This window comes from Puma concolor, chromosome A2 (assembly GCF_028749965.1).
Source record: "Puma concolor isolate L17-30 chromosome A2, mPumCon1.1.hap2, whole genome shotgun sequence".
NCBI lineage: Eukaryota > Metazoa > Chordata > Mammalia > Carnivora > Felidae > Puma > Puma concolor.
This window is the reverse complement of record NC_141668.1, coordinates 4876335-4900465: the sequence shown is the minus strand read 5'-3', so window position 1 is coordinate 4900465 and position 24131 is coordinate 4876335. Positions and strand designations below refer to the sequence as shown.

The 24131-nt window shown below is 43.2% G+C and overlaps 1 protein-coding gene and 2 long non-coding RNA genes across 7 annotated transcripts in view; 1 reads left to right on the top strand and 2 right to left on the bottom strand.

Moving 5' to 3' along the window:
* Positions 1–5481, bottom strand: part of XRCC2 (X-ray repair cross complementing 2) — a 181382-nt gene extending 175901 nt beyond the window's left edge. For 4 of the 5 annotated variants that reach the window (XR_015243787.1, XR_015243791.1, XR_015243788.1 and 1 more), the window contains exon 1: positions 5332–5363. Coding sequence is in view for 1 of the 5 variants with exons in the window: in XM_086685670.1 (XP_086541796.1) it covers positions 5332–5370 (39 nt within the window). In the remaining 4 variants the exon portion in view is untranslated. Of the gene's footprint in view, positions 1–5331 lie in introns of all 5 variants that reach the window. The other variant, XM_086685670.1, reaches the window with a different exon arrangement.
* Positions 5482–8276: 2795 nt separating this feature from the next.
* Positions 8277–16526, bottom strand: LOC112866909 (uncharacterized). The gene is made up of 4 exons (XR_003224135.2): positions 16144–16526; positions 15115–15256; positions 12407–12557; positions 8277–8899 (listed from the first exon to the last, which is right to left on the bottom strand). It is a non-coding gene; the product is annotated as an uncharacterized LOC112866909 (long non-coding RNA).
* On the top strand, positions 9596–11616 carry LOC147582928 (uncharacterized). The gene is made up of 2 exons (XR_015242584.1): positions 9596–9879; positions 11176–11616. It is a non-coding gene; the product is annotated as an uncharacterized LOC147582928 (long non-coding RNA).
* Positions 16527–24131: the final 7605 nt, after the last annotated feature.

Genomic DNA, 24131 nt, shown 5'->3' with positions numbered 1-24131 from the left:
TGACCTGAGCCAGTCAAACGCTTAACCGACTGAGCCACCCAAGCGCCCTCTTTTTTCTTCCTAAGTTTTTAATTCCAGTTAGTTAACACACAGCATGATACTAGTTTTCAGGTGTACAATATAGTAATTCCACACTTCCATACATCACCCTGTGCTCACCAGGACAAGTGTACTCCCTGATCCCCCCATCACCTGTGTCACCCACCTCCCCCCCACCTCCTCTCTGGTAACCGGAAATTTGTTGTCTGCAGTTAAGAGTCTGTTTCTTGGTTTGTCTCTCGTTTTCCTTTGCTCATTTGTTTTGTTTCTTAAATTGCACATGCGAGTGAAATCACACAGTATTTCTTTCTCTTATTTAGCTTAGCGTTATACTCTCAAGCTCCATCCGTGTTGTTGCAAATGGCAAGATTTCATTCTTTACGGCTGAATAACATGCCATTGTGTGCACACACACATTCTTTATCCACTCATCAGTCAGCGCACACCTGGGCTGCTTCCGTCTTGGGTATCGTAAACAATGCTGCTGTAAACATAGGGGTGCATGTATCTCTTTGAATTAGCGTTCTTGTATTCTTTGGGAAAATACCCAGTAGTGCTACTGCTAGATCATAAGGTAGTTATATTTTTAAGTTTTTGAGGAACCTCCATACTGTTTCCCACAGTTTGCATTCCCCATCCACAGTGCACGAGGGTCCCCCTTTCTCTACACCCTCGCCAGCCCCCTTTATTTCCTGTGTTGTTGACTTTAGCCATTCTGACAGTTGTGTAAGCAGCATTAACCTCTAGCTGATTTGTAAGAACTAAAACTTAAATTTATGACATTCCACAAATTAGTAATTCCATTAAGTGCATTCTTCAGACCTCATCAGGAAGTTATGCCAAACTGCTTCAAATTGTCATTTAGATAAAAAAAATCAAATATATGCAAGGTCCCAGAAAGAAAACAGAATCAAAATTATGAGAGCTTAATGTTGGCAGAATACTATCCTCACCTTGCATGTGAGGAACTCTGCTGGAGAAACGCTTCTGGCATATTCTCCCACCTCCTCGTTCTCTTCCCCAAGGAAGGAGAGATTTCCTAATGGGTTAAGAGCAGGTACTAGAAAGGCATGGATCATCTCCTTCATCCCTCCCGACAGTTTGTCGATTGGTAGTACCCATTCTGCCGTGTTCCTATACTTCAGTCTAAAAGGAGAGAGCACTCAGAAATGAGATTTGCCAAAACAGTTGGCCTGATAACCTTCAGTGGTACACTGGGAGACAGAAGCCTGATCGGTGGGCTAAAGAGTGGATGAGAGATAAGGAAGTACAGACACAGAGCACAAACTCTTTGCTGTGCTGAGGGGGCTGGGGCGGGATGGGGCTGGCTGGGGCTGGCCGGGGCATGAACATCTAGGGAGGTTTTCTGCTTTGTTGTTAACGTTTTATGTTAGGATGCTGATGGAAATGATTGGTGGAGAAGAAGATTAAAAATCCAGAAGACAGAAAAACCACCACAAGAGTGGGAACCTCTGCAGCAGTGAGGTCCCTGAGGAGGAATGGGATGGAAGGAATCTGTAACCTAAGTGCAGAAGTTGCACTTTCTTAGAAGCAGAAATATTTTTTATTTTAAGGAGGGAATTCAGAGAAATAGTACATAGATTATCAAGACAGACTTCATGAATAAGCAGGGATTGCTACATTAATAACTGATAAATAGACTTCAGAATGAAGAAAATTATTAGAGATAGAGATAAATTGCAGGATGAATACAAGGCCTGATCGCCCAGGAAGACATATGATCCTAAATGTGTACATGTCTACCAGAATCTCAAAATACACGAAACAAAACTAATGCAGATGAAAAGAGAAACTGACAAACCCACAATTACAGTTGGGGCTTCAACAGTCCCCTCTCAGCAACTGATAAACTTAGAAAATCAGCACAGATAGAAGATCTGAACAATACAAGATCTAACTCATATAAATAGAACGTTCCACCCAACAATAGCAGAACATACATTTTTTTTTTTCAAGGGCCCATGGAACATTCACCAAGACAGATCACAGCCTGGAGCATAAAACAAACCTCAACCAATTTAAAAGAACTGAAATCACACAGAGTATGTTCGCTGACAATGATGGAAGGAAACTAGAAATCCGTAACAAAAAGACAACAGGAAAGAATAAGGGAGCTCCTGTGAAATTTTTATTCTCAATGACACATGAAGAAGCAAGTCAGAAAGAGGGGAGAGGGAAGAGGAGAAAGATAGGAAATATATCCACCGAAGCAACAATTGCTGAGTGCCTACTCTGGGCTAAATATTGTTTCAAACACTGGGACTAAAGGAGTACACTCAACAGACAACAAAGTCTGTTCTCATGACCCTTAAATCAATATAAAATGTCAGGTGTGTAAGTGTTAAGAAGAATAAACAGGGTAGGGGGCGCCTGGGTGGCTCAGTCGGTTGACCCTTGATTGAGTCGGTTGAGACTCTTGATTCCGGCTCAGGTCATGACCTCAAGGTTGCTCGCTCACATATGCGCACTCTTTCTCTCCAAAAAAAAACAAAAAACAAAAAAACCCCCAACCATTAAAAAAAAAAAAAAAAGAATAAACAGGGTAAAAGAATAAAGACTAACAGTAGGCAAGGTAAAAAATGAATTATTTTCTTTTACATTGTAGTCAAATGCTTTGTCCTTAAATCAAGGGTTCAGTGGGGCGCCTGGTTGGCTCATTCAGAAGAGCATGCAACTGTTGATCTCAGGTGCTTGAATATGAGCCCCACGTTAGGTGCAGAGATTACTTAAATAAATAAAACCGAACAAAAAATAAATCAAGGGTTCATTATAAGTTTTCCATTCACACCATCTGGCCCACTATTAATTCCATCTCTAGAATCTGTTAAAATATTTTTTGCAACTTTATTTTCTTGGAAGACCCTGTATGAAACGTCTTTTCCCTACTACTCACAAAATGTGGGAATGGTTGGCTATTTTTTAAAGTTGTAATTGTAGTGAATTAAAATTTTAAAGTATGGGACACCCGGTGGCTCAGTCAGTCAGTTGGTGGCTCAGTCCGACTCTTGATTTTGGCTCAGGTCATGATTTCACAGTTTGAGATCGAGCCCCACGTTGGGCTCCGTGCTGACAACGTGGAGCCTGCTTGGGATTCTCCCTCTCCCTCTCTCTCTGTCCTTCCCCCGCTCGTGTGCGCGCTCTCTCAAAGTAAATCAATAAACATCTTAAGCAAAAAAATAAATGAATAAATAAATAAATAAAATTTTAAAGTAGTGCTTCAGTTTCTTGGGATGGCTTGTGACTTCAGAGATCTTCCTCAACGCAACGCCTGTGAGTAGAATCCATAAAGTACCGCAGACTAAAGTGCAAAGGGAGAAAACAGTGCTCAAATAAATTAAGCACTGGCCACAGAGTGCCCAAAAACGCTTAAAGGAAAAGAGACTCACTTAGCTGGTGTTGTGAACAAAAAGGAAAAAGAATCAAGTAGCACCTGCTGCCTAGCTCCCCACTCTCCCCTCTACCCCTTCCTACTCCACAAAGTAACAGGTGCCAGACAACCTGGCTCACGACCTCCATACAGACATGGCAGGCCTCCCATTTTTTGGATACTAGGCTTGTTCTCATGGCAAAAGTCATCTGAGTTCAACCCTGGTTTCAAATGATCATTTAAAATAAGTAAGGTTTGGGGGCACCTGGGTGGCTGGGTCAGTTAAGCGTCTGACTCTTGATTTCGGTTCAGGTCATGATCTCAGTTCCTGAGATGGAACCCCATTTCGGGTTCTGTGCTGGCAGCACGGAGTCTGCTTGGGAGTCTCTCTCTTCCTGCCCCTCCTCTGCTCAGGCTTGCTGTCTCTCTCTCTCTCTCTCTCTCAAATAGATAACATTTTTTTTTAATTTCTTTTTTTTAACGTTTATTTATTTTTGAGACAGGGAGAGACAGCATGAAGGGGGGAGGGTCAGAGAGAGAGGGAGACACAGAATCCGAAACAGGCTCCAGGCTCTGAGCTGTCAGCACGGAGCCCGACGCGGGGCTCGAACTCACGGACCGCGAGATCATGACCTGAGCCGAAGTCGGCTGCCCAACCGACTGAGCCACCCAGGCGCCCCAACATTTTTAAAAAATAGGCTCTAACGGTAGTGGTTCTTATACAAGCAGCGGCTCCACTCTTACGCAGCGGGGATCAGCAAAGTAGGGCCCAGCAGGCCAATCCGAAAGTTTACAAGTAAGTTTTATTGGAACACAGCCAAGCAAATGTGTGTACGTCTCCATGGAAACCTTCACATTAGAACCGCAGGGCGGAGTAGTTGCGACTGCGAGCCCCCACTGGCCTGAAAAGCCTAAATACTATGGGGCCCTTCACCTGAGGGTACTGCTTCTCTCCCTAACCTGTGATCCACCTGTCTCCGTCTCAGGGCTTACTTTCCAACCCTGTTCTCCCGCAGCAGCGATACAACCACACGCCACTACCCGCAGTCCCCGCAAATGAGCCGTGCGCTTGCTTAACTTAACTAAGCACAACCCACGTCACAGCTAGTCTCTGCTTTGAATGCCACCCCCTCTTGCCAAACCAACTTCACATGGCTCATAAAATCCCAGTCATCTCCTCCTCCTGGACTGGTCTTCGCGATGCCTGCCCTTCTATTAGCACGCTTTACTGCACATGCTGCAATTGTTTTTTTTTTTTTTAAGTCGGCCTCTCTCGCTAGTTCAACGGCAGAAGTGGTTTCTTTTGTTTCTTACTCGGATGCCCTGACCAGCGGTTGACACACAGTAAGCCCTGATACTTCTCGGTGCAATTCCTGAGGCCATTCTTGCAGGGCATCAAATGGCTGGCGCGGGTGCGGAGGTACTCAGGCTGGAACTGCAAAATGGGGCAGCGAGGGATGGAAGCCAGAGGCAGAGACGCAGAGACTAGGGGGCGAGGTGAAGCAACCTCCAGAAAAAGCCGCCTGTCCTAGAGAAACTTCCATAACTGCTCCAGGCGGCAAGCCCTCCAAGCCTCCCCCGCCCGGCTCGCCACCTCCAAGCGCAGCGAACGTGCGACAGGAGCGGACCGTCAAGCTGCCGGGCGGAGACCAAGCATTCACACCTATCCGTGCACGCGGGGCGGGGGTGTCCTCCTCCGGGTCCGCTCGCGGGACTCCCAGGCCCTGGGGCCCGGCTCCAAGGGCAAGGGTGGGCGGGGGCGGCCCCAGGGCCGGAGTCTAGCGCGGCTCTCCCTCCCCGCCCCCCCCCCCCCCCACCCCGGGCCAGGACGCCCGCGCCGCCTCCCTCGCCCGCCCGCGGCCCTGGTTCACGGCTCTCTCGTTTCCCATCCCGGTGCCTCTCACCTGCGTCCCAGACTCAGCCCTGTGGAAGTCGCTACACATCGCCCCGAAAGCTCTGCGCACCCGACACTCAACTTTCGCGCCACCAGCGCCATTTACCGCGAGTCCCCGCGGCCCCGCAGCCAGTCAGACGCGCTGACCCGCTGACCCGGACACGGGCATGCGCACTACACCCGCCCTCCACCGGGAAGGCGGTGGGCATGCGCAGTAAGGCTTACGGGCGTCCCCCGCTCAGGTGGTTTCAGACCGCGTCTCCAAGGAGACCGGGAGGCGGCTGGCGGTTTTTTCTTCTCATCAACTTCAGTTCGTCTTTAGTAGGTAAAACTGGCAGCATGTTCTTTCTTTCTCTTTCTTTTCTTTCTTTCTTTCTCTCTTTCCTTCTTTCTTTCGTTCTTTCTTTCTTTCTCCTTTCCTTCCTTCCTTTCTTTCCTTTTTTCTTTCTCTACTTTCTTCTTCCATCCTTCTCTCTCTCTCTCTCTCTCTCTTTCCCATAAACAAAGCAGTAACTGAGCAGGCAGGGCTTTTTGTCCATTTGTGGGTTAAAAGCCTCTGGCTGGCTGTACATGTGATTCATGGTTAATTCTGAAAAAAAAGTACACTAACTTTGAGAGAATCTTTGTAATTAAATAATTATAATAATAGTAATTACAGTTAACAGTTAACAATGCTTAGTATGTGTCCTAAGTGCTTTATATTTAATAATTAGTTAAATCCACACAGTCCAATGAGGTAGTTACTATTATCCCCGTGTATTACAGATGAGGAAACTGAGGCACAATTTTGGCCCACATTACTTTGGTGAACAAATTGTGCTGAGTCAACAAATTAATGAGAACTAGGAAAGGAAGAGCATGAATGCAAACTGTTCTTCAAAGAAACTTGGTTGCGGGGCACCTGGGTGGCTCAGGTGGTTAAGTGTTTGACTTCCGCTCAGGTCATGATCTCCTAGTCCATGAGTTCGAGCCCTAGTCAGGTTCTGTGCTGACAGCTCAGAGCCTAGAGCCTGGAGCCCGCTTCGGATTCTGTGTCTCCCCCTCTCCGCCCCTCCCCTGCTTGCACTCTGTCTCTCAAAAATAAAATAAAAACACTAAAAAAAATATTTTTAAATAAATAAGACTGGGGCACCTGAGTGGCTCAGTCGACTGGGCATCCGACTTCGGCTCAGTCCATGATCTCACGGTCTGTGAGTTCGAGCCCTGCATCAGGCTCTGTGCTGACAACTTCGAGCCTGGAGCCTGCTTTGGATTCTCTCTCTCTCTCTCTCTCTCTCTCTCTCTCTCTCCACCCCTCCCCTGCTTATGCTCTGTTTCTGTCTCTCTCTATCTCAAAAATAAATAAAAATTTTTTAAAAAAATGAATAAAAAACTTGGTTGTGAAGGAAGGAGATACATAGTAACAAGAAGAAATCGAGGAAGAGTCGTTAAGAAGGCAAAGCCTGGGGCACATTTAAATGCTGACAGATGGGGCGCCTGGGTGACGCAGTCGGTTAAGCGTCCGACTTCAGCCAGGTCACGATCTCGCGGTCCGTGAGTTCGAGCCCCGCGTCAGGCGCTGGGCTGATGGCTCAGAGCCTGGAGCCTGTTTCCGATTCTGTGTCTCCCTCTCTCTCTGCCCCCTCCCCCATTCATGCTCTGTCTCTCTCTCTGTCCCAAAAATAAATAAACGTTGAAAAAAAAATTTTTTTTAAATGCTGACAGGAAATGGGGTGTCTGCGTGGCTCAGTTGGTTAAGTGCCAGACTCTAGACTCCAGCTCAGGTCATTATCCCAGGGTGGTGGGATTGACCCCCACATCAGGCTCTGTGCTAAGCAAGGAGCCTGCTTGGGATTCTCTCCTTCTCTCTCTCTCTCTCTGCCCCTTTTCCATTCTCTCTCTAAAATAAAAATTAAAAATAAAAAAAAAATGTATGTGACAGGAAAGAGCTGTAGAAACATACTGGTTAAAGACGCCATCGGAGAAAGAATGTTCTTTCACTGTGAGCAGAGACTAGGCTCAAAAATGGGTGCAGATGCAGCTATATTCTGGGGTAGGAAGCTCAAAGAGGTTGAGGAAGGTCAAGGCTGAGGGGTTTTGTTTTTCTCTGAAGTAGAAAGCAAGGTAGTACGAATCCCGCCTCCACTTGAATTCCTCTTGTGAAAAGCAAAGTGTGCACCTAAGTTGACTGCCTGAATTAATGTTACCACCAACAGGCTCTCCCAAAAGCCTTCCAACAAAACCCATTCTCAGTTCATGCCGAACACAGAGCACTGGTGATTGACCAAAGTACAATACCACCGTGGACTATGGTGGTAATTACCTTAACCGGGAGAATTTTCCAGTGACACTTACTGTCTATAGTCACATTTAATGCACGACCTATATTAGTATGATTCTTTTGTTGCACAGAGCTTTTCTCCCTGAGTTACAATTTTCTTGAATTCCAAGATAAATTTTCTAAAATCATCATGGATTTTGATATCAGGTACACCTAGAGTTTTAAATCCGGTTTTGTCACTCATTACCATGATACGCACTACTTATCACTCTGGACCGTAGTTATCGCTGTGTTGTGATGATGAAAAACTGTGCTGAAAACGGCTAGTACAGCATCTAACACAAAATAGCGATTCCCTTCCTACCTCCCTATCTTTCTTAGATCATCACTTAACACAGTGCCAAAGATAGGATACTCAATATACATCCCTTGTTTACCGTGATGGTGGTGGTTAGGGCCAGATTAAGAGATGAGCCTGTCCGGCAGACGTCCAGAGTGGCACATCGTGAAGGCTGCTGAAACTTCTCTATGTACTAAAATATCACAAGAATACGAGATGGAAGAAAAACCATTTTTAACTGCAATCTTTTCAACTGGGATCCTGTATGTGGTTGGGAAGAAAAAACACTTGGAAAGACAGTGAAACAGGCTCCATAAAAGACACGCTTGGGTAACAGAAGAGTTACCATGTGTAGGTTTAGTTAATGTGATAACTGCCTTCTCCCCACCCACTCCCACACAAAGAAACAAGATAGTGAATTTCTAAAAATACGTAGACATATATTGAAAATGCATCCTTTTAGAAGATGTGCCGACTTATTTGCTCCCCAGGGCAAGTCCGCAAATCTTCATACAATTCCGATCATATTGATGATAGTGATGCCTTAAGCTATAATCCCTTTTGAACTGGGGTCCTGGATTTCCTGTCTTAGAAATGCAAAGTCTAATTTTTCTAAGTCTGCAAGATATCCAAGGCATCCGTGTAATGAACAGCTACAGAAGATAGATACAATGTCTCCCTCAAGAGCAAAGTGCTGCTTACTGCCCATTATAAAATATTTGGGTTCCCTGAGCTGAAATTTCCTCTCCTATAAGGCAACCTACTCCATGTGTACATGTTGCCCTACCCTCTTCACAATTCCTGTGCTTTACTGGGGCTTCTGTAACCAGTGTAAAGAGACGCTGGCATTCTGGCTGCTGGCTTGGACTCTTCCGTCTTTTATCAGCATCCACGAAATTGTGGCGAGCCAACTCATGAGCTGGCTGGAAGAGTAAAATCCCAGGCTCTTTGCAGTTCTCGGGACCCACACTCAACAATCTGTAACAGGATATATGAAAGGTTTTGAGCGATAAAGCAAAAGCTCAGAAAAGCAGGAATATAATTGTAATCGAGAAAGGCAGGAAGACGGTAAATTCAAAATAGAGGCATGATTCAGCCAAAATAGATGAACATAGCTTTCATTCTGACCGACAAGTTTTTATGCCTTGTTTTTTAAATTTTTTTTTTTTCCAACGTTTATTTATTTTTGGGACAGAGAGAGACAGAGCATGAACGGGGGAGGGGCAGAGAGAGAGGAGACACAGAATCGGAAACAGGCTCCAGGCTCCGAGCCATCAGCCCAGAGCCTGACGCGGGGCTCGAACTCACGGACCGCGAGATCGTGACCTGGCTGAAGTCGGTCGCTTAACCGACTGCGCCACCCAGGCGCCCCAGTGCCTTGTTAAACTTTCTTGATAAAAGTTTTGGACCTAACCTCTAGGACGTGAGGAACTAGAAATTTAGTCCTGATAATAGTAACGCCCACTTTTGCGTTCCGAGAGGCAAGGATCTAGACCTAGTAACATTGGGCATTAACATCAAGATGAAAAACTGTTTCCTGGAATGAAAAAGTGTCATGCAAAGATATTTTTTTCACCCATCTCTTCTTTGAAAAGCCTAGGGAATATATTCTTATGAGATATTTCTTGGGATAATAATAATAAAGTTGCTCGTGGTATAAATTAGAATGTTTTTGGTTGCAAGTCACAGAACACCCAACTCTTAATTGATTTAAATAATGAATGAGATCTCTTGGGTCACACAGACCATGAAATCTCCTCAGTTTTTGTTTTTGTTTTTATTTTGGAGATCGAGCACATGCACACACACAAGCTGGTGAGGAGCAGAGGGACAGAAGGAGAGAATCCCAAGCAGGCTCCACACTCCACACTCCTGATGCAGGGCTCAATCCCACGACCGTGACATCCTGACGTGAGTCAAAAGCAGGAGTCAGACGCCCAACCAACTAAGCCACCCAGGTGCCCAAAATTACCTCAGTTCTAATGTTCTAGAGATATCACTTCTCTTTTAAAAGAATGTTCAAGATGCTCTCATAACTTACTGTTAGAAATGCAAATATGTACAGCCTTTTTGGAGGGGGATTTTCCAGTATGTAACAAAACTTTTTATTAACTTTTTCACACAGCAATCCTTCTTCTAGGAATTTTTCCTAAAGTCATAACTCCAGTTCCACTCCTAGGTATATACCCCTTATAGCCATTCGAATAGATTTTAAATATGGAGATTCAAGATCCATAATCAACTCTGCCCTATGTCTGTGATTCTGGGGTATGCCTCTAACTTCGATGAGATGGTACCCTCTACTTCTTTCCCTGGAAGGTGAGGGATTTGGATCAGATGATAGCTCCCACTTATCAAAAGTCAGCTCTGTTGCAGACACTATGTTTATTATTCTACTGTATGATTCCCAATCCTTTCTTGCAAGGTATGTATGTATGTATGTATGTATGTATGTATGTATGTATGTAATTTTTGAGGTAAGGTTCACACCCAGCACAGAGCCCAAGGCAGAGCTTGAACTCATGACCCTGAGATCAAGACCTGAGCTGAGATCAAGAGTTGGATGCTTAACTGAGCCACCCCGGCACCCCGCAAGGTATTTATTATACCCCCATTTCATAGGCAAGGACGTTGAGGCTCAGAGAAGTTTAACCATCATACAGTCCTCCGGTCAGTAAACCCAGGTTTACCTGACTATAAAGCCTACAGTCTTCCTAACGCATTAAGTTGCTTCAGAAGATGCAAAGGATTTAAGGCCTTTCACAACTCCATGTTCTGTGATTCTCTACAATTAAGGGAATCAACACGTCCACCAAAGTGCTAATAGTCCATAACCTAAGCATTCATTCCTTTCTCCATGGGAATTAACCAGCAGTCAACCGAGTATCATGTTCACTTACCCTAAAGTCATCGTCACCTCAACCTCTTCTTGCCTTGTGTACCTCAAGGTAGTTCATTGTCCTTGCTTCTTCCTCTTTATCTCACCCCTGCCTAGGCAGTTACTCCGTGCTCTATCTGTGTACTTGAGTTTGTAGGCTCCTTACCAGATAAGTGGTTTTGATGGAGCGTGGATGTACTTGTAATTCACATAGATAACTGTGCTCATTCTTTGTCCTGGCTGGGATCTGAGATTCTCAAATCCATCTCTGTTTTTCCCCGCTCTGTTTTGCAAAGTAAAAGCACCGGGGGGAGATAGGAGGATGGAAGAGAGGAGAAGGGAGAAACTGGTGGTGCGCCTTCTCTGTCTTTTTTAGGATCTCCTACAGCAAGTGTGTCTTCTCCAGAGCTCCAGTCTCCGCTGAACAACCCTGCTGTAGTTCCAGCTTCTGCAGAGTGACCTCAGCCCCTGGACTTAGGTCACATCACTTTCTCCCCTTGTCCCTCTCACCTCCTGGGGTGGAGACGACTTCCTGTCATTAAAATGCCTGAGCCTCACCTATCCCGTTTGTTTTCTTAACTGTTTCATCACCTGTGTAACGAATTCCTCATATTAAATTCTCTCGGGGCGCCTGGGTGGTCCATTTGGTAAAGCGTCCAACTCTTGGCTTTGGCTCAGGTCATGATCCCAGGGTCATGGGATTGAGCCCGGAGCTGGGCTCTGCTCTAACAGCGTGGAGCCTGCTTAAGACTCTCTCTCCCTCTGCCTCTCTCCCCCGTTCGTGCTCTTTCTCTCTAAAATAAATTTTTAAAAAATCTCTCTGTTTTAAACTACTTAATGTGTTATCTCTTTTCCTAGTCAATTCTCAGCAGATATACTCAGTTTTTCCCTTTTTTAAAGGTCTGTCTCTATTCCTATTTGTCTGTGATACTAACTGCTGCAAGGTGGTCTACACTGTGTACCCAACACCTTGTGCTTGTCCGTGTCCTCCATAAGTGTCTCCAATTCTTGCCCCCACACACAGCACTTTGACGAATATTCTCTGTGTATGTCCCCTCATAGATCTTTTATGAGAGTTTTTCTGCAATATATCCTTGGAATGGGGTGACTGGGTCACGAACACATTAACTCGCCTAAATTCTGTTAGGTTGGTAGACGAAATTTCTTTTTCCATTTCCTCAACTCTTCACATCATTCAACTTTCCAAGTTTTGCCTTACCTTATTAAATTTCACAACAGTATCATTCAACAGAAGGATTGACTAACAATTGTTGAATGTTATACTATATGCCAGCCACTTTACATAGTTTCTCCTTTAGTCCTTACTCCAGTTCTATGGGTAAGTGCCAGGTGAAGGAACAAAGGATCAGAGAGGTTAAGCAACTTGCCCAAGGCCACGTAGCTAAGAAATTGCAGGGCTGGATCACAATCCAGGCCGATCTGCTCTAAAGCTTGTGTCTCTGACCCTTATGGCATATTGCTTTTACATCAATGGGGACATCCCTGCTTTATACTTGAACAACTGAGACTGGAGCGATGACATCAATTACATAATAGTGTTTGCATAACTGGGAAGAATTGGGGATCATTTTGACCTTGGATCTCACCTAAAGCCAGTGCTCTTGACTTTGCACAGCACCACCCAACAGACACCACGTCTGGGACAACAGAGAGCCCAGGGCGGTGACCTTGTGACTGCCAGTGACGTCTGTGAATTCTCTAAGCCACGCCGACAGATAATCGGGTTCACCAGAAGACCTACGGAAATAAAAATGCCCTAAATTTAATTGCTTTAGGAGAAAAGATTGAGGGCGGCATCCACGTTAGAATAAGCACTTTGAGGAGTCTGGCCATCTAAAGCCCAAGGTACTAGAACTCACCAGTTGACAACATTCATTTCCCAATTAAAAGACTTCCCGCAAATCAAACCATAATGAGATGCCACTTCACACCCACCAGGATGGCTAGAAAAATTTAAACAAATAAATAAATAACAAGCGTTGGTAAAGACATAGAGAAATTGGATTATTCGTGTATAGCTGAGGGAATGTAAAATGTCTCAGCCCCCGTGGAAAACATTCTGGCCATCCTCAAAATCTTAAATGGAGAGTTACCCTATGACCCAGCACACCCACTCCTGGGTCTATACCCCCGAGAAGTAAAAACCATAGTACACACAAACGCTTGTACATGTTCATAGCAACATTTTTCATGACAGTCATGAAATAGAAACCATCCAAATACCCATCGACTGATGGATGAATAACTAAAATGTGGTATACCCACATAACGAAATGTTATTTGGCAAGAAAAAGAAATGAAGTGCTGACTTGTGCTACGACCTGTACAAACCTCAAAAACATTATGTTAAGTGGAAGGAGCCAGTCACGAAGGACACATACTGTATGATTCCACGTGCATGAAACATTCAGAATAGGAGAACGTAGAGACAGAAAGCAGATTCGTGGTCGCCTAGGGCTGGAGGGTGTGTGTGTGGGGGGAGTGTTGGCTGGGGAGGGCTTATGGGTACAGGGTTTCTTTTAGGAACAATGAAAATCTCTAAAACCGATGGTGTGATGGACGCACAACTCGTGAATAAGCTAAAAGCTGTTTAATGGCCCACTTTAATAGATGACCTGTATGCATGTTGAGTTTTTCAGGAAAGCTGTAGAAAAAGGCTATGAGGTTAAGACTTTTGGAGAAATGGATGCTGGGAATGGACAAGGATGACATTATCTTCTTTATTTTATTATTTTTACACACAGTTATAATTGTGTAATTATACACAATTACACTCAGCTTGTGCCAGAAGAAATTTTTACTTCTCAGAGACTGCGTTTTTTTTTAGCCATCTGTATGTTTCTTTTGGGTCTTATGAGATAGGGTTTCCAATTCCTTTTTTCTTTTTCCTTTTTATTTATATTTATAGACATATATGAAGAGAGTTGTTAGAATAAAAACCTGCTATATAGTTGAGGATGGAAATAGTAGATAGAATTCTCCCACCGTTTCAGGTAAAAAAAAAAAAAAAAATTCAAAGGAAGTTCCAAGAAAACTATGCAGACTGAATTTAAATAATCATTTTTGAGCAGCAACTCTCAGAATTTTGGGACTCAGGAGCACTTTCCACTCTTAAAAATTACTAAGGACCCCAAAGAACTTTTGTTTATGTAGGTTATATCGAATATTATTTACTATGTTACAAATTAAATTGAGGAATTAAAAACATATATCTTTATTCAATCTATTACATGTCAACATATTTCAAAAAGGATTTTCTAAAATAAAAAATTGGTGGGGTGCCTGGGTGGTGCAGTCAGTGAAGTGTCTGACTCTTGATCTCAGCTCAGGTCATAATCTCACATTATGTTTGAGCCCTACATCAGGCTCTATGCTGATGGTGTGAACCTACTTGGGATTCTGTCTCTTCTTCTCTCTTCCTCTTCCCTGCTTGTGCTGTCTCTCAAAATAAATGAATAAACTTAAAATATAAAAAAGATGGAACTGGAGGGTATTATGCTAAGTGAAATTAGTCAGTCAGAGAAAGACAATTATCATATGACTTCACTCATATGAGGACATTAAGAGACAAAACAGATGAACATAAGGGAAGGGAAACAAAAATAATATAAAAACAGGGAGGGGGACAAAGCATAAGAGACTCATAAATATGGAGAACAAACAGAGGGTTTGTGGGGGGGATGGGCTAAAGGGGTAAGGGGCATTAAGGAATCTACATCGTTGCACTATTTGCTAACTAATTTGGATGTAAATTAAAAATAAAATTTAAGAAAACTAAAATAAATAAAGAAAAAAGGAATAAAAGAAATAAAAGAAATAAAAAATTGGTGAGGGGCTCCTGGCTGGTTCAGTTGGTAGAGCATGAGACTCTTAGCCTCAGAGTTCTGAGTTCGAACCTCAAGTTGGGTGTGGAGATTACTGAAAAAAATAAAATCTTTAATTAAATTAAAACTTGGTGAAAGGAATAGCATTGTTTTACTTTTTTTTCGCAAATTTCTTTAATGGTTGCCTTAATCAAATGACTGCTAGGATCTCCTATCCACTTCTGAATTTAATCTGTTGTAATGTGAGCACGGTGCGAATACCAACATAAAGAGAAAGGAAAATAACATCTTAGTATTTTTTACGAACATAGTTTTGATTTCATGAACCCCCTGAAAGGTCTTGGGAATCCCCAGGACTCTTAGATCGCGGTGTGCCAACCACTGGTTTAGTGTTTGCTAAAATTCCTGATAAGAGTTCCGTTGATTACATTTCACATTTCATTTTAATTCAATCATTATTTAATAATTACATTTCAAAATATGTGCACGTGGGGCACCTGGGTGGCTCAGTCGGTTAAGCGTCCGACTCTTAGTTGCGGCTTGGGTCATGAGCTCACGCTTCCGGAGATGAGCCCCCCTGTCAGAGGCGCCTGCTTCGGATTCTCTCTCTCTCTGAAAATAAATAAATAAATACTTTAAACAACAACAACAACACAATATGTGCACAGATGTCTAGGTATATGTACAAAAATTGCATAACATAGCGTGTGCCTCAACAACTAAACATTTACTTTTGCTCCATGAAAACATGGAAACCATCTTAATACCGGAAGAGGAATGGCGAGCAGTAAAAGGAAATCCCTCACAGTGAAGTAATGGGGCCATGGTTGATGATGTCAAACGCAGAGTGTGTTGCTCTTCTCTTCAACTTTAGGTGCACTTTTTGGTAATCACAATTACTGGAAAGCCCAAAAGGAAGCTAAGAAGGTGTCACCAGTGGTTTTGAAGCCTTGTGTGAGGAACTGACAGGACAGCAGAAAAGAAGCAAGTTTCAGGCCCGCCCAGCTCAGATGTCGATAATACAGGAGCAACAACAGCGGTAACAGGGGTCCCAGTAATCGTGGGGGTGATACAACAGGGTCTAAACAAATCCGTTTTGCTACAATAGTTCCCATGACCACGAACAGAGCCTGGACACTAAACAAAATGAATTCTGAAATGGGGGACATGGAGGTTGACCTTATTATAAAAGCCACTGAGAATCAGGGAAATAAAACTGGGGATACGAATAAGGAAATACAGGCATACGCTCTGCTTCAAGGACCCACATACGGTAAAACCTTGGTTTGTAAGCATAAATCATCCCCGAAACATGTTTGTAATCCAAAGCACTTGTATATCAAAGCTCGAATTTCCCCATAAGAAATAATGGAAATTCAGACGATTTGTTCCACAACCCCAAACATTCATATAAGCATGATCACAATCCTGTAATATAATATAAAATAAAAAGCAAATACAAAATATAAAGAACAATAAACAAATTAACCTGCACTTACCTTTGAAAGCCTTTGTGGCTGGTGTGAGGGAGACGAAAGAGGGGAGGGTTATTGTGTAGGACGACTTTCAGCATCACTAAAAGATGTTGACTACCGTGCAGTGTTAATAAACTCTTGTCAGAGACTGTATTTAATGTAACTGGCAATAAGGCAGCAGAGGAAAGGGTCTACATCTGCAGTCGGCCTGACCTAGAATGAAGCAAAGGACCGTCCATAGGTGCTTGGAAGTGACAAAAAATACTCTAGTGCCAGTTGTGGGCACCTTCCAACGTTCTGAAAAATCACTGATTTCTGCCAAACACCACGGCCTGAGACTAAGCATCCGAGCATGGGAGACGATCACCCACAATCCTGCAGGGAGCGAGAACGAGAATGAGAGCGAGAGCCAAGAGCAAGAGAGAGAGAGAGGGAGGGAGGGAGGGAGAGAAGAACCATTGGTTCAGTTGTGATCATGTGGCTTTTGGAATCAGGTACTACTCGTATTGCAAGACATCGCTCGTTTTATCAAGCTAAAATTTATTAGCAATGCTTGCTCGTCTTGCGGAACACTCGCAGAACAAGTCACTTGCCATCCAAGGTTGTACTGCCTAAAAACAGAGAAGTGAACTGGAACTCTCTCCAAAACGTGCACGCCTACTGTGGAAATACCCACAGCAGCGGGGGGAAGACGGTGGGAAGCATTCGGCAAAGCAGAAACGGGGGAAGGGCGATGGAGGTTTGTTGGAGGGACGGCAGACCACAGACCGCCAGGCCACACTGAGAAAATGAGTCATGTTTTCCCAAAACGAGATGCAAACCCGCACAGGAAACCTAGAGAGGTTTGGACTGTCTGTTCGCTGATGGAAGCCTCATTCTGTTGAAAGCAGAGCTTCAGATATGTCCTTTACCTCCTTTGGTGGAGATTAAAGTGCTCAAATTTAGATATTTAACGAGAGGAACTGCTGCATAAAATTTAACTCTGACCATGTGAAAAGGCAGTAGCAGAAAATGACCGCGTTATCTTAGAGGAAACATGGGTGCAGTCCAGATATGTCTTAGACCTAAGAATAGTAGAATTTCAGAGCAGGAAAAAAAAAAAAAAAAAGATATAACCCTGTGGGTAGACAATTTAAAAGTGAACAGGGCTGAAGGAGGGTGTCTATAAAAATGATTAAGTCTCTTAAAGCATGGAATTATCATAAATATGACACATATTTTTAAAAATTTGTTTAATGTTTATTTATTTTTGAGAGAGAGAGAGAGAGAGAGAGAGAGAGAAAGCGGGGGAGGGCCAGAAAGAGAAGGAAACAGACGATCTGCACAGAGCCCAACATGGGGCTTGAACTCAACAAACTGCGAGATCATGACCTGAGCTGAAGTTGGATGCTTAACCGGCTGAGCCACCCGGGCGCCCCATAAATATGATATCTTTTGATTAAGCCAAGCGTTTAATAGTTTGTGAATAAGATGGGAAAACGAGTGGACCGATAAAACACTCACTACTGTGAAATCCTGATTTCTAAAAGGTCTAGAAGGGCACAGCCCATACCCTTGGACCCACCGATTCCCCTCTGAGGATCCATCCCTCGGAAATACCAGCCCAGGTACAGAAAGAAGTATGTGGCAAGATTAAGTACTGCAGCTTTGTTTGGAGAATAATACAAACGACTGGGATTGGCTTAATAAGTACGGTACTCCACGTCATGGGATATCTCACAGCATTCCTCGCAGGAGGGAGCTGCCTACAGGGTTATGGAGGAGACGGAGCCCAGCGTTGTTTGGGTGAAAAGCAAGAGGTGTGGTCAGAGGCTCCGGCAAGCACAGAGTGCCACGGGGAGGGCCACGGGTGTGGAGCCCGAGGCAGAACCCGGCACCACTGAAGGCAGAGAGAGGAGGGTAAGAAAGCAAATGACAAATCGAAAACAAACAAGAGGCGAGTGATAATATTGGCTAGTTAAGTGTAACAAATACACCATAGCAATGGAAGATGCTAATCATTGCTAAACCTGGGGCCAGGTACCTTTAGCTTGTCAATTTTCCTGTAAATGTGACAGCATTTTCAAAAAAATAAAGCCTATTTAAAACTGTACATGCACAAGGATGAGACGTTTCCGGACAAAAAGATGGCAATTTAGTGTGTGTGTGTTTTTTTTAATCACCTTTTGTAGTAAAACCAAAATGAAGGGTAAAGGGTGACAAATATCACAATATGTTTACTAGTTACATCAGAAAAATCCCAGTGACTGGAAGACTGCAACATTTCGTGTAAATTACAAGTTCCTCAGAATTTACGAATTAATTTTTAACTACTGGCAACAAAGGAATATTCTTTGCCTTGTTGTAGACAAAGTATAACTGAATCGGGAAACTCATTTTTACCCACTGTGGACTCAAAAGTGTTTTGTCCCTGCCGGTCTCCCAAAACCTCCTGTCAAGCTTGGGTACATAACTTTTCTTCATATTTGATCTTAGCATTTGTAAGGGATAAATAATTGATCAGCACAGGAATTCTGGGAATATATTCAGCTTACGCTCAGCACTAAACTCTTTCTAAATGTCCTTAGGCGGCAACCCAAAATGTGCATCACCGAGATGTCAGTCGGAACGGGAAGCGCAGTGACACCATGGATTAGAGTCAAGAAATGTGAAATGCAAACAGGGGACTAGGAGACGTCAGTTTCACTGCTGGTTAAGTAGTCGGTGTACCTGGCTACTTAAAAAAAAAAAAAAGCCCTTTAATATCTCTCGAGTAAGACTATAACCTCTTTGAGGTTAGAATCTCCGCCCTTCTAATTTTAATAAAATACGGTTGCAAGTGGAAACTTCAAAATGCGCCGAAGAAAAAGTATAATTTAAACGTTTTTTATTGTATTACGATAACACAACATGAGGTCTACTCTCTGAAATGGCTAAGTGTACAATGTTGTGCAGCCTAGCTCTAGAATTTACCCATCTTGCATAACTGACCCCTGATGCCATTAACAACTCACCTTTCCCCCCTCCCTCTAGCCTCTGGCAACCCCCGTTCTCTCTGCTTTTATGAGTTTGGCTATTTTAGGTACCTCCTATAAATGGAATCATGCAGTATTTGCTTTTCTGTGACTGGCTTTTTTCACTCAGCATAATATATCCTCAAGTTTCACCCATGTTGTCACGTATGCAGAATTTCCTTCTTTTTTAAGGCAGAATAATAAAAATCCCGTTGTGTGGGGGCGCCTGGCTGGCTCAGTCAGTAGAGCATGCGACTCTTTTATTTTTTTAAGTTTATTTTTTTAGTAATCTCTATACCCAACATGGGGCTCGAACTCACAACCTCAAGACCAAGAGTCACATGCATGCAGCTCTTGATCTCACAGTTGTGAATTTGAGCCCCACTTGGGTGTAGAAATTACTTAAAAATAAAGTCCTAAAAAAAATATTCCACCGTGTGTACGTACCACATTTCTTTATCCATTCACTCATCTCTGGGCATTTGGGTTGTTTCCACATCTTGACTATTGTGAATAATGCTTCAGTGAACATTGGAGGCCTAATACCTGTTTGAATTCCTGATTTCATTTCTTTCATACAAATACCCAGAAGTGGGGGCACCTGGTGGCTCAGTCGGTTAAGCATCTGACTTGGGCTCAGGTCAGGATCTTGCAGTTCGTGAGTTCACGCCCCGCATTGGGCTCTGTTGACAGGTCAGAGCCTGGAGCCTGCTTTGGATTCTGTGTCTCCTCTCTCTGCCCCTCCTCTGCTCATGCTCTGTCTGTCTCTCTCTTTCAAAAATAAATAAACATTAAAAACCATTAGAAACCCAGAAGTGGGATTGCCGGATCAGATGGTGGTTCCATTTCTAATTTTTTTAAGGAATCTCCATGCTGTTTTCCATAGTGGCTGCACTGTTTTGCATTCCCACCACCAGTGTATAAGAGTTCCCTTTCCCCACATCCCTGCCAACATTTATTATCTTTTGGGTTTGGTTGTTGCTGTGCTTTTTTTTCTTTTTTAAGTTTATTTATTTTGAGAGAGAGCTTGAGCATGGGGGTGGGAAGGAGCAGAGAGAGCAGAGAGAGAGAATCCTAAGCTGACTCTGTGCTGTGAGTGCAGAGCCTGATGCCGGGGCTCAATGAACCGTGAGATCACGACCTGAGTGGAAATCAAGAGTGGGACACTTAACCAACTGAGCCACCAAGGCACCCTTATTTTTTTTTATTTTTTTTATTTTTTGATAATAGATGCTCTGACAGGTGTGAGGTAATGTCTCATTGTGATTTTGATTTGCATTTCCCTGATGATTAGTGATGCTGATCTTTTTGTGAACCTATTGGCCTTTTGTGTGTCTTTGAAGAAATGTCTATTCAAGTCTTTAGCCCATTGTTTTATTTATTTTTTTATTTTTTTTCAATATATGAAATTTATTGTCAAATTGGTTTCCATACAACACCCAGTGCTCATCCCAAAAGGTGCCCTCCTCAATACCCATCACCCACCCTCCCCTCCCTCCCACCCCCCATCAACCCTCAGTTTGTTCTCAGTTTAGCCCATTGTTTTAAAAGCTTCATGACATTGGTCTTGGCAGTGATTTCTTGGATATGACACCAAAAACATAGGAAACAAAACCAAAAATAGACAAGTGGGATCACCTCAATCTAAAAATTTTCTGCACAACAAAGAACACAATGAAAAGTCAACCTAAAGAATGGAAGAAAATATTTGCAAACCATCAAGCAACTGGTAAATTTCCCAAATATATTTCAAAAACTCATAAAATCAAGAGCAAAAAAGTTAATAACCCAATTTAAAAGGGATACTATTTTTATTTTTTTTTTTATTTTTTCTTTTTTATTTAAAAAAAATTTTTTTTTTTTCCAACGTTTATTTATTTTTGGGACAGAGAGAGACAGAGCATGAATGGGGGAGGGGCAGAGAGAGAGGGAGACACAGAATCGGAAACAGGCTCCAGGCTCTGAGCCATCAGCCCAGAGCCCGACGCGGGGCTCGAACTCACGGACCGCGAGATCGTGACCTGGCTGAAGTCGGACGCTTAACCGACTGCGCCACCCAGGCGCCCCAGGGATACTTTTTTTACACTTGATGTCGTATATGTGTGTAAAAGAGTAACCTTTGTCTGAAACATTTTCATTCCAAAAAAGTATTATTTTTAATGTCGTGCCAAAGTTCCCAGGCTCCACTCAGGGTGTAACTGAGGAACACTATGAATGCCATAATAGGATGAGCTTCCATTTTCACATGCTTATAAAATCCCTGCCCCCCTTTTACCCCTCCCCCCCACCGCTTTTCCCCAAGGCATTTCTGGGATCTACTAGTGTGTGTCATATCGTCAGAAATGGGTCCAGTTAGGCTCTTCCCGCCCAGATTTCTTGTGGAGGATCTTGCCCTGGCCTGCTACTTGTGCCCTCATTGCATGACAACGTGACTGGATCCACCTGTCCTCTGCAGGGGGCCACACTGAACCCTCGCAGGGCAAAAGTGCAGACTGGTGGATGGACCTCTCACAGTATTGTGTTGTAGTCTCTCACCTGGCCCTCAGAGCCCCATAGCTGTCAGCCAGACTTCCACCAGCCAGAGCCTTTGGGGAGTACATCTCTGCCACGTTGAGACCTTACTCCTCAGTCAACAGCAGCTAAGAACGTATGCCTGGCCATCCTCCTTCTGTATCTCATTTCACCCATTCTCTCCAGGTATCTGTGCACGTTGCACCGTATCCCCCTACCAGCCCCAAGACCTCTGTTCATACCAATTCATGCCTATAGGGCATCTGGAGGGATTCTCCAGACGACCAGCCCCCATACTTTAAATTCTAGTTTGAGCTTATCGGAGGTCTGTTATGTACTCCTAAAGCGAAGTCTTACTTTCCAGATGTGCTGGGGAAAGGGAAGCTTGACTAGTTCATATCATTGACCTGCATTCATCCATTACTAAGAATATGCTAAGCCTACCATAGGCAGGATTTAATTGAAGGCATAGGAAAGAACATGAAAAAGACTATATTATTATTTTTATCCAATCATGTTTCTATTACCTGGCTTCATCTCTTGCCCCAAATGAATCATGTCATACATGAGTGTCTGTCTCAATCAGGAATTTTAGAAGTAGCATCTGTAAGACTGTCACTTAGTCCCTGTGTATGGCTGGACCACAAACCATACATTCAGGAACTAAGGGGCAGCCACAGTTGGCCTTGTTATTGGAAAAAAGAAATCCAGGCTTTAGAAGGATAGCTGAATGAATGAGGAATGTAGAGAGAAAAGAGGAGAGATAGTGAGTATTTTGTGAGTTTCTAACAATTTTCTTCATTCCATTTGGGTCCTTTACTGCGGTCTTATTGTCCTTAAGTTCCTTGATACATGCCTGTGTCTTTATAAAAAATCCCGACTTTTTTTTGCTAATTGACATAAATTTGGGTTCTGGCCCTTTTAATCAAATAGCCAACATTTATTAGACAGTTACTCAATATGCCAACCACTGTATGGTACTAAACGTTTTCCATATATTTCCTTTATCTTTACAGCAAGATTGTGAGACAGAGAGGGGTTATACAGTCTGATTTCAGAGATCACACTCCCTCTATTCTGCCTCCCAAAGAATATTAAACAATAAACACTGTATTGTAATTACTGATTTCTCTTGGCTGTCTCTCCCATTGACTACAAGCATCTTGAGGTCAAGAAATAGGGGACTTACTTATCTTTGTACTCATAGCACGATGTTAAACAAATGGGTAAGTCGGTTGATTATGGCTTTACTATATTACAGTGCAGATGTTTGCACCTTGTCTCCAATGCATCAGTAATTCTTGAGCCCTTCGGGGGATTAGGGGAGGAAGTATATCATTTGGGAGCTTCTTTTAAAATGACACAACCTTCAAGTTCTGATGTGTACCCTTGAATCCCACCTTCTTCAGGTTACTCCATAAGGAAACCACTCTTACTGATGGGAGTATGTCATACAGCTTGAATCAGGTAGGCCTTTGAGTAAAGGGTTGAGTACCATTATTGATTTTCTTGAGGCAACCACTGTACCTTTACATTGCTGTACGCCCACGGTCTAACAGTGCCTGGCACACAATCCATGCACAATACGTACCTGCTGAGTGAATTAATAAATGTTGATTTTTATCAGGTGGTTTCTAATTCTTTTTTTTTTTTTTTTTTTACCACCTCAAAGGTCTTTCATGTCTTCTGGATTCCATTGTTTCTGTTGAGAATTCTGCTGCCAGTCTTAGTGCTGTCTTTTCGAAAGTTTTTTTCCTCTGACTGTGCTTAATATTTTTCCCTTTGGTTTTGGTTTCCAGATGTTCTACTGTGATGGACCTAAGCGGGAAGGTTTCTTTGTATTCATCTTGCTTGGGGCTCACGAGGATGGTTCTATCTGTAGCTTGATATCTTTCATCAGTTTTGGGAAATTCTCTACCATTATCTCTTCAAACATTGCTTCATCTTCATTCCCATTCCCTATTTTCTCTCCCTCATCCTCCAATTAACATATATTCTAGTCCCTCTGCCTCTACCTCTTACTTTCTCTTCTATGGTTTCTATCCTTTTGTCCTTCAGTGCTTCACGCTAGACACTTTTTCCTGACCTAACTTCTGATTTATTAATTCTCTCATTAGCTGTGTCTAATATGAGGTTACACCTATATATTGAGGTATTAACTTTGGTTACTGATTTTTAAATGTTTATTTATTTATCTTGAGAGAGAGAGAGAGAGAGAGAGAGAGAGGAGAGTGAGAGAAAGCAGGGGAGGGCAGAGAGAGAGAGAGAATCCCAAGCAGACTCCGTGTTCTCTGTGAAGAACCCGATGCAGGACTTGATGTCACAAACCGTGAGATTATGACCTGACCCGAAACCAAGTCAGATGCTCAACCAACTGAACCACCCAGGTGCCCGGTTACTATTTTTTTAATCCTATAATTTTCATTTGGTTCTGACTTACAGTTTCCAATTATCTTCTGAGCTGTCTTTTAATCAGAACGTATTCAGCATAGTTATGTTAACACCTTA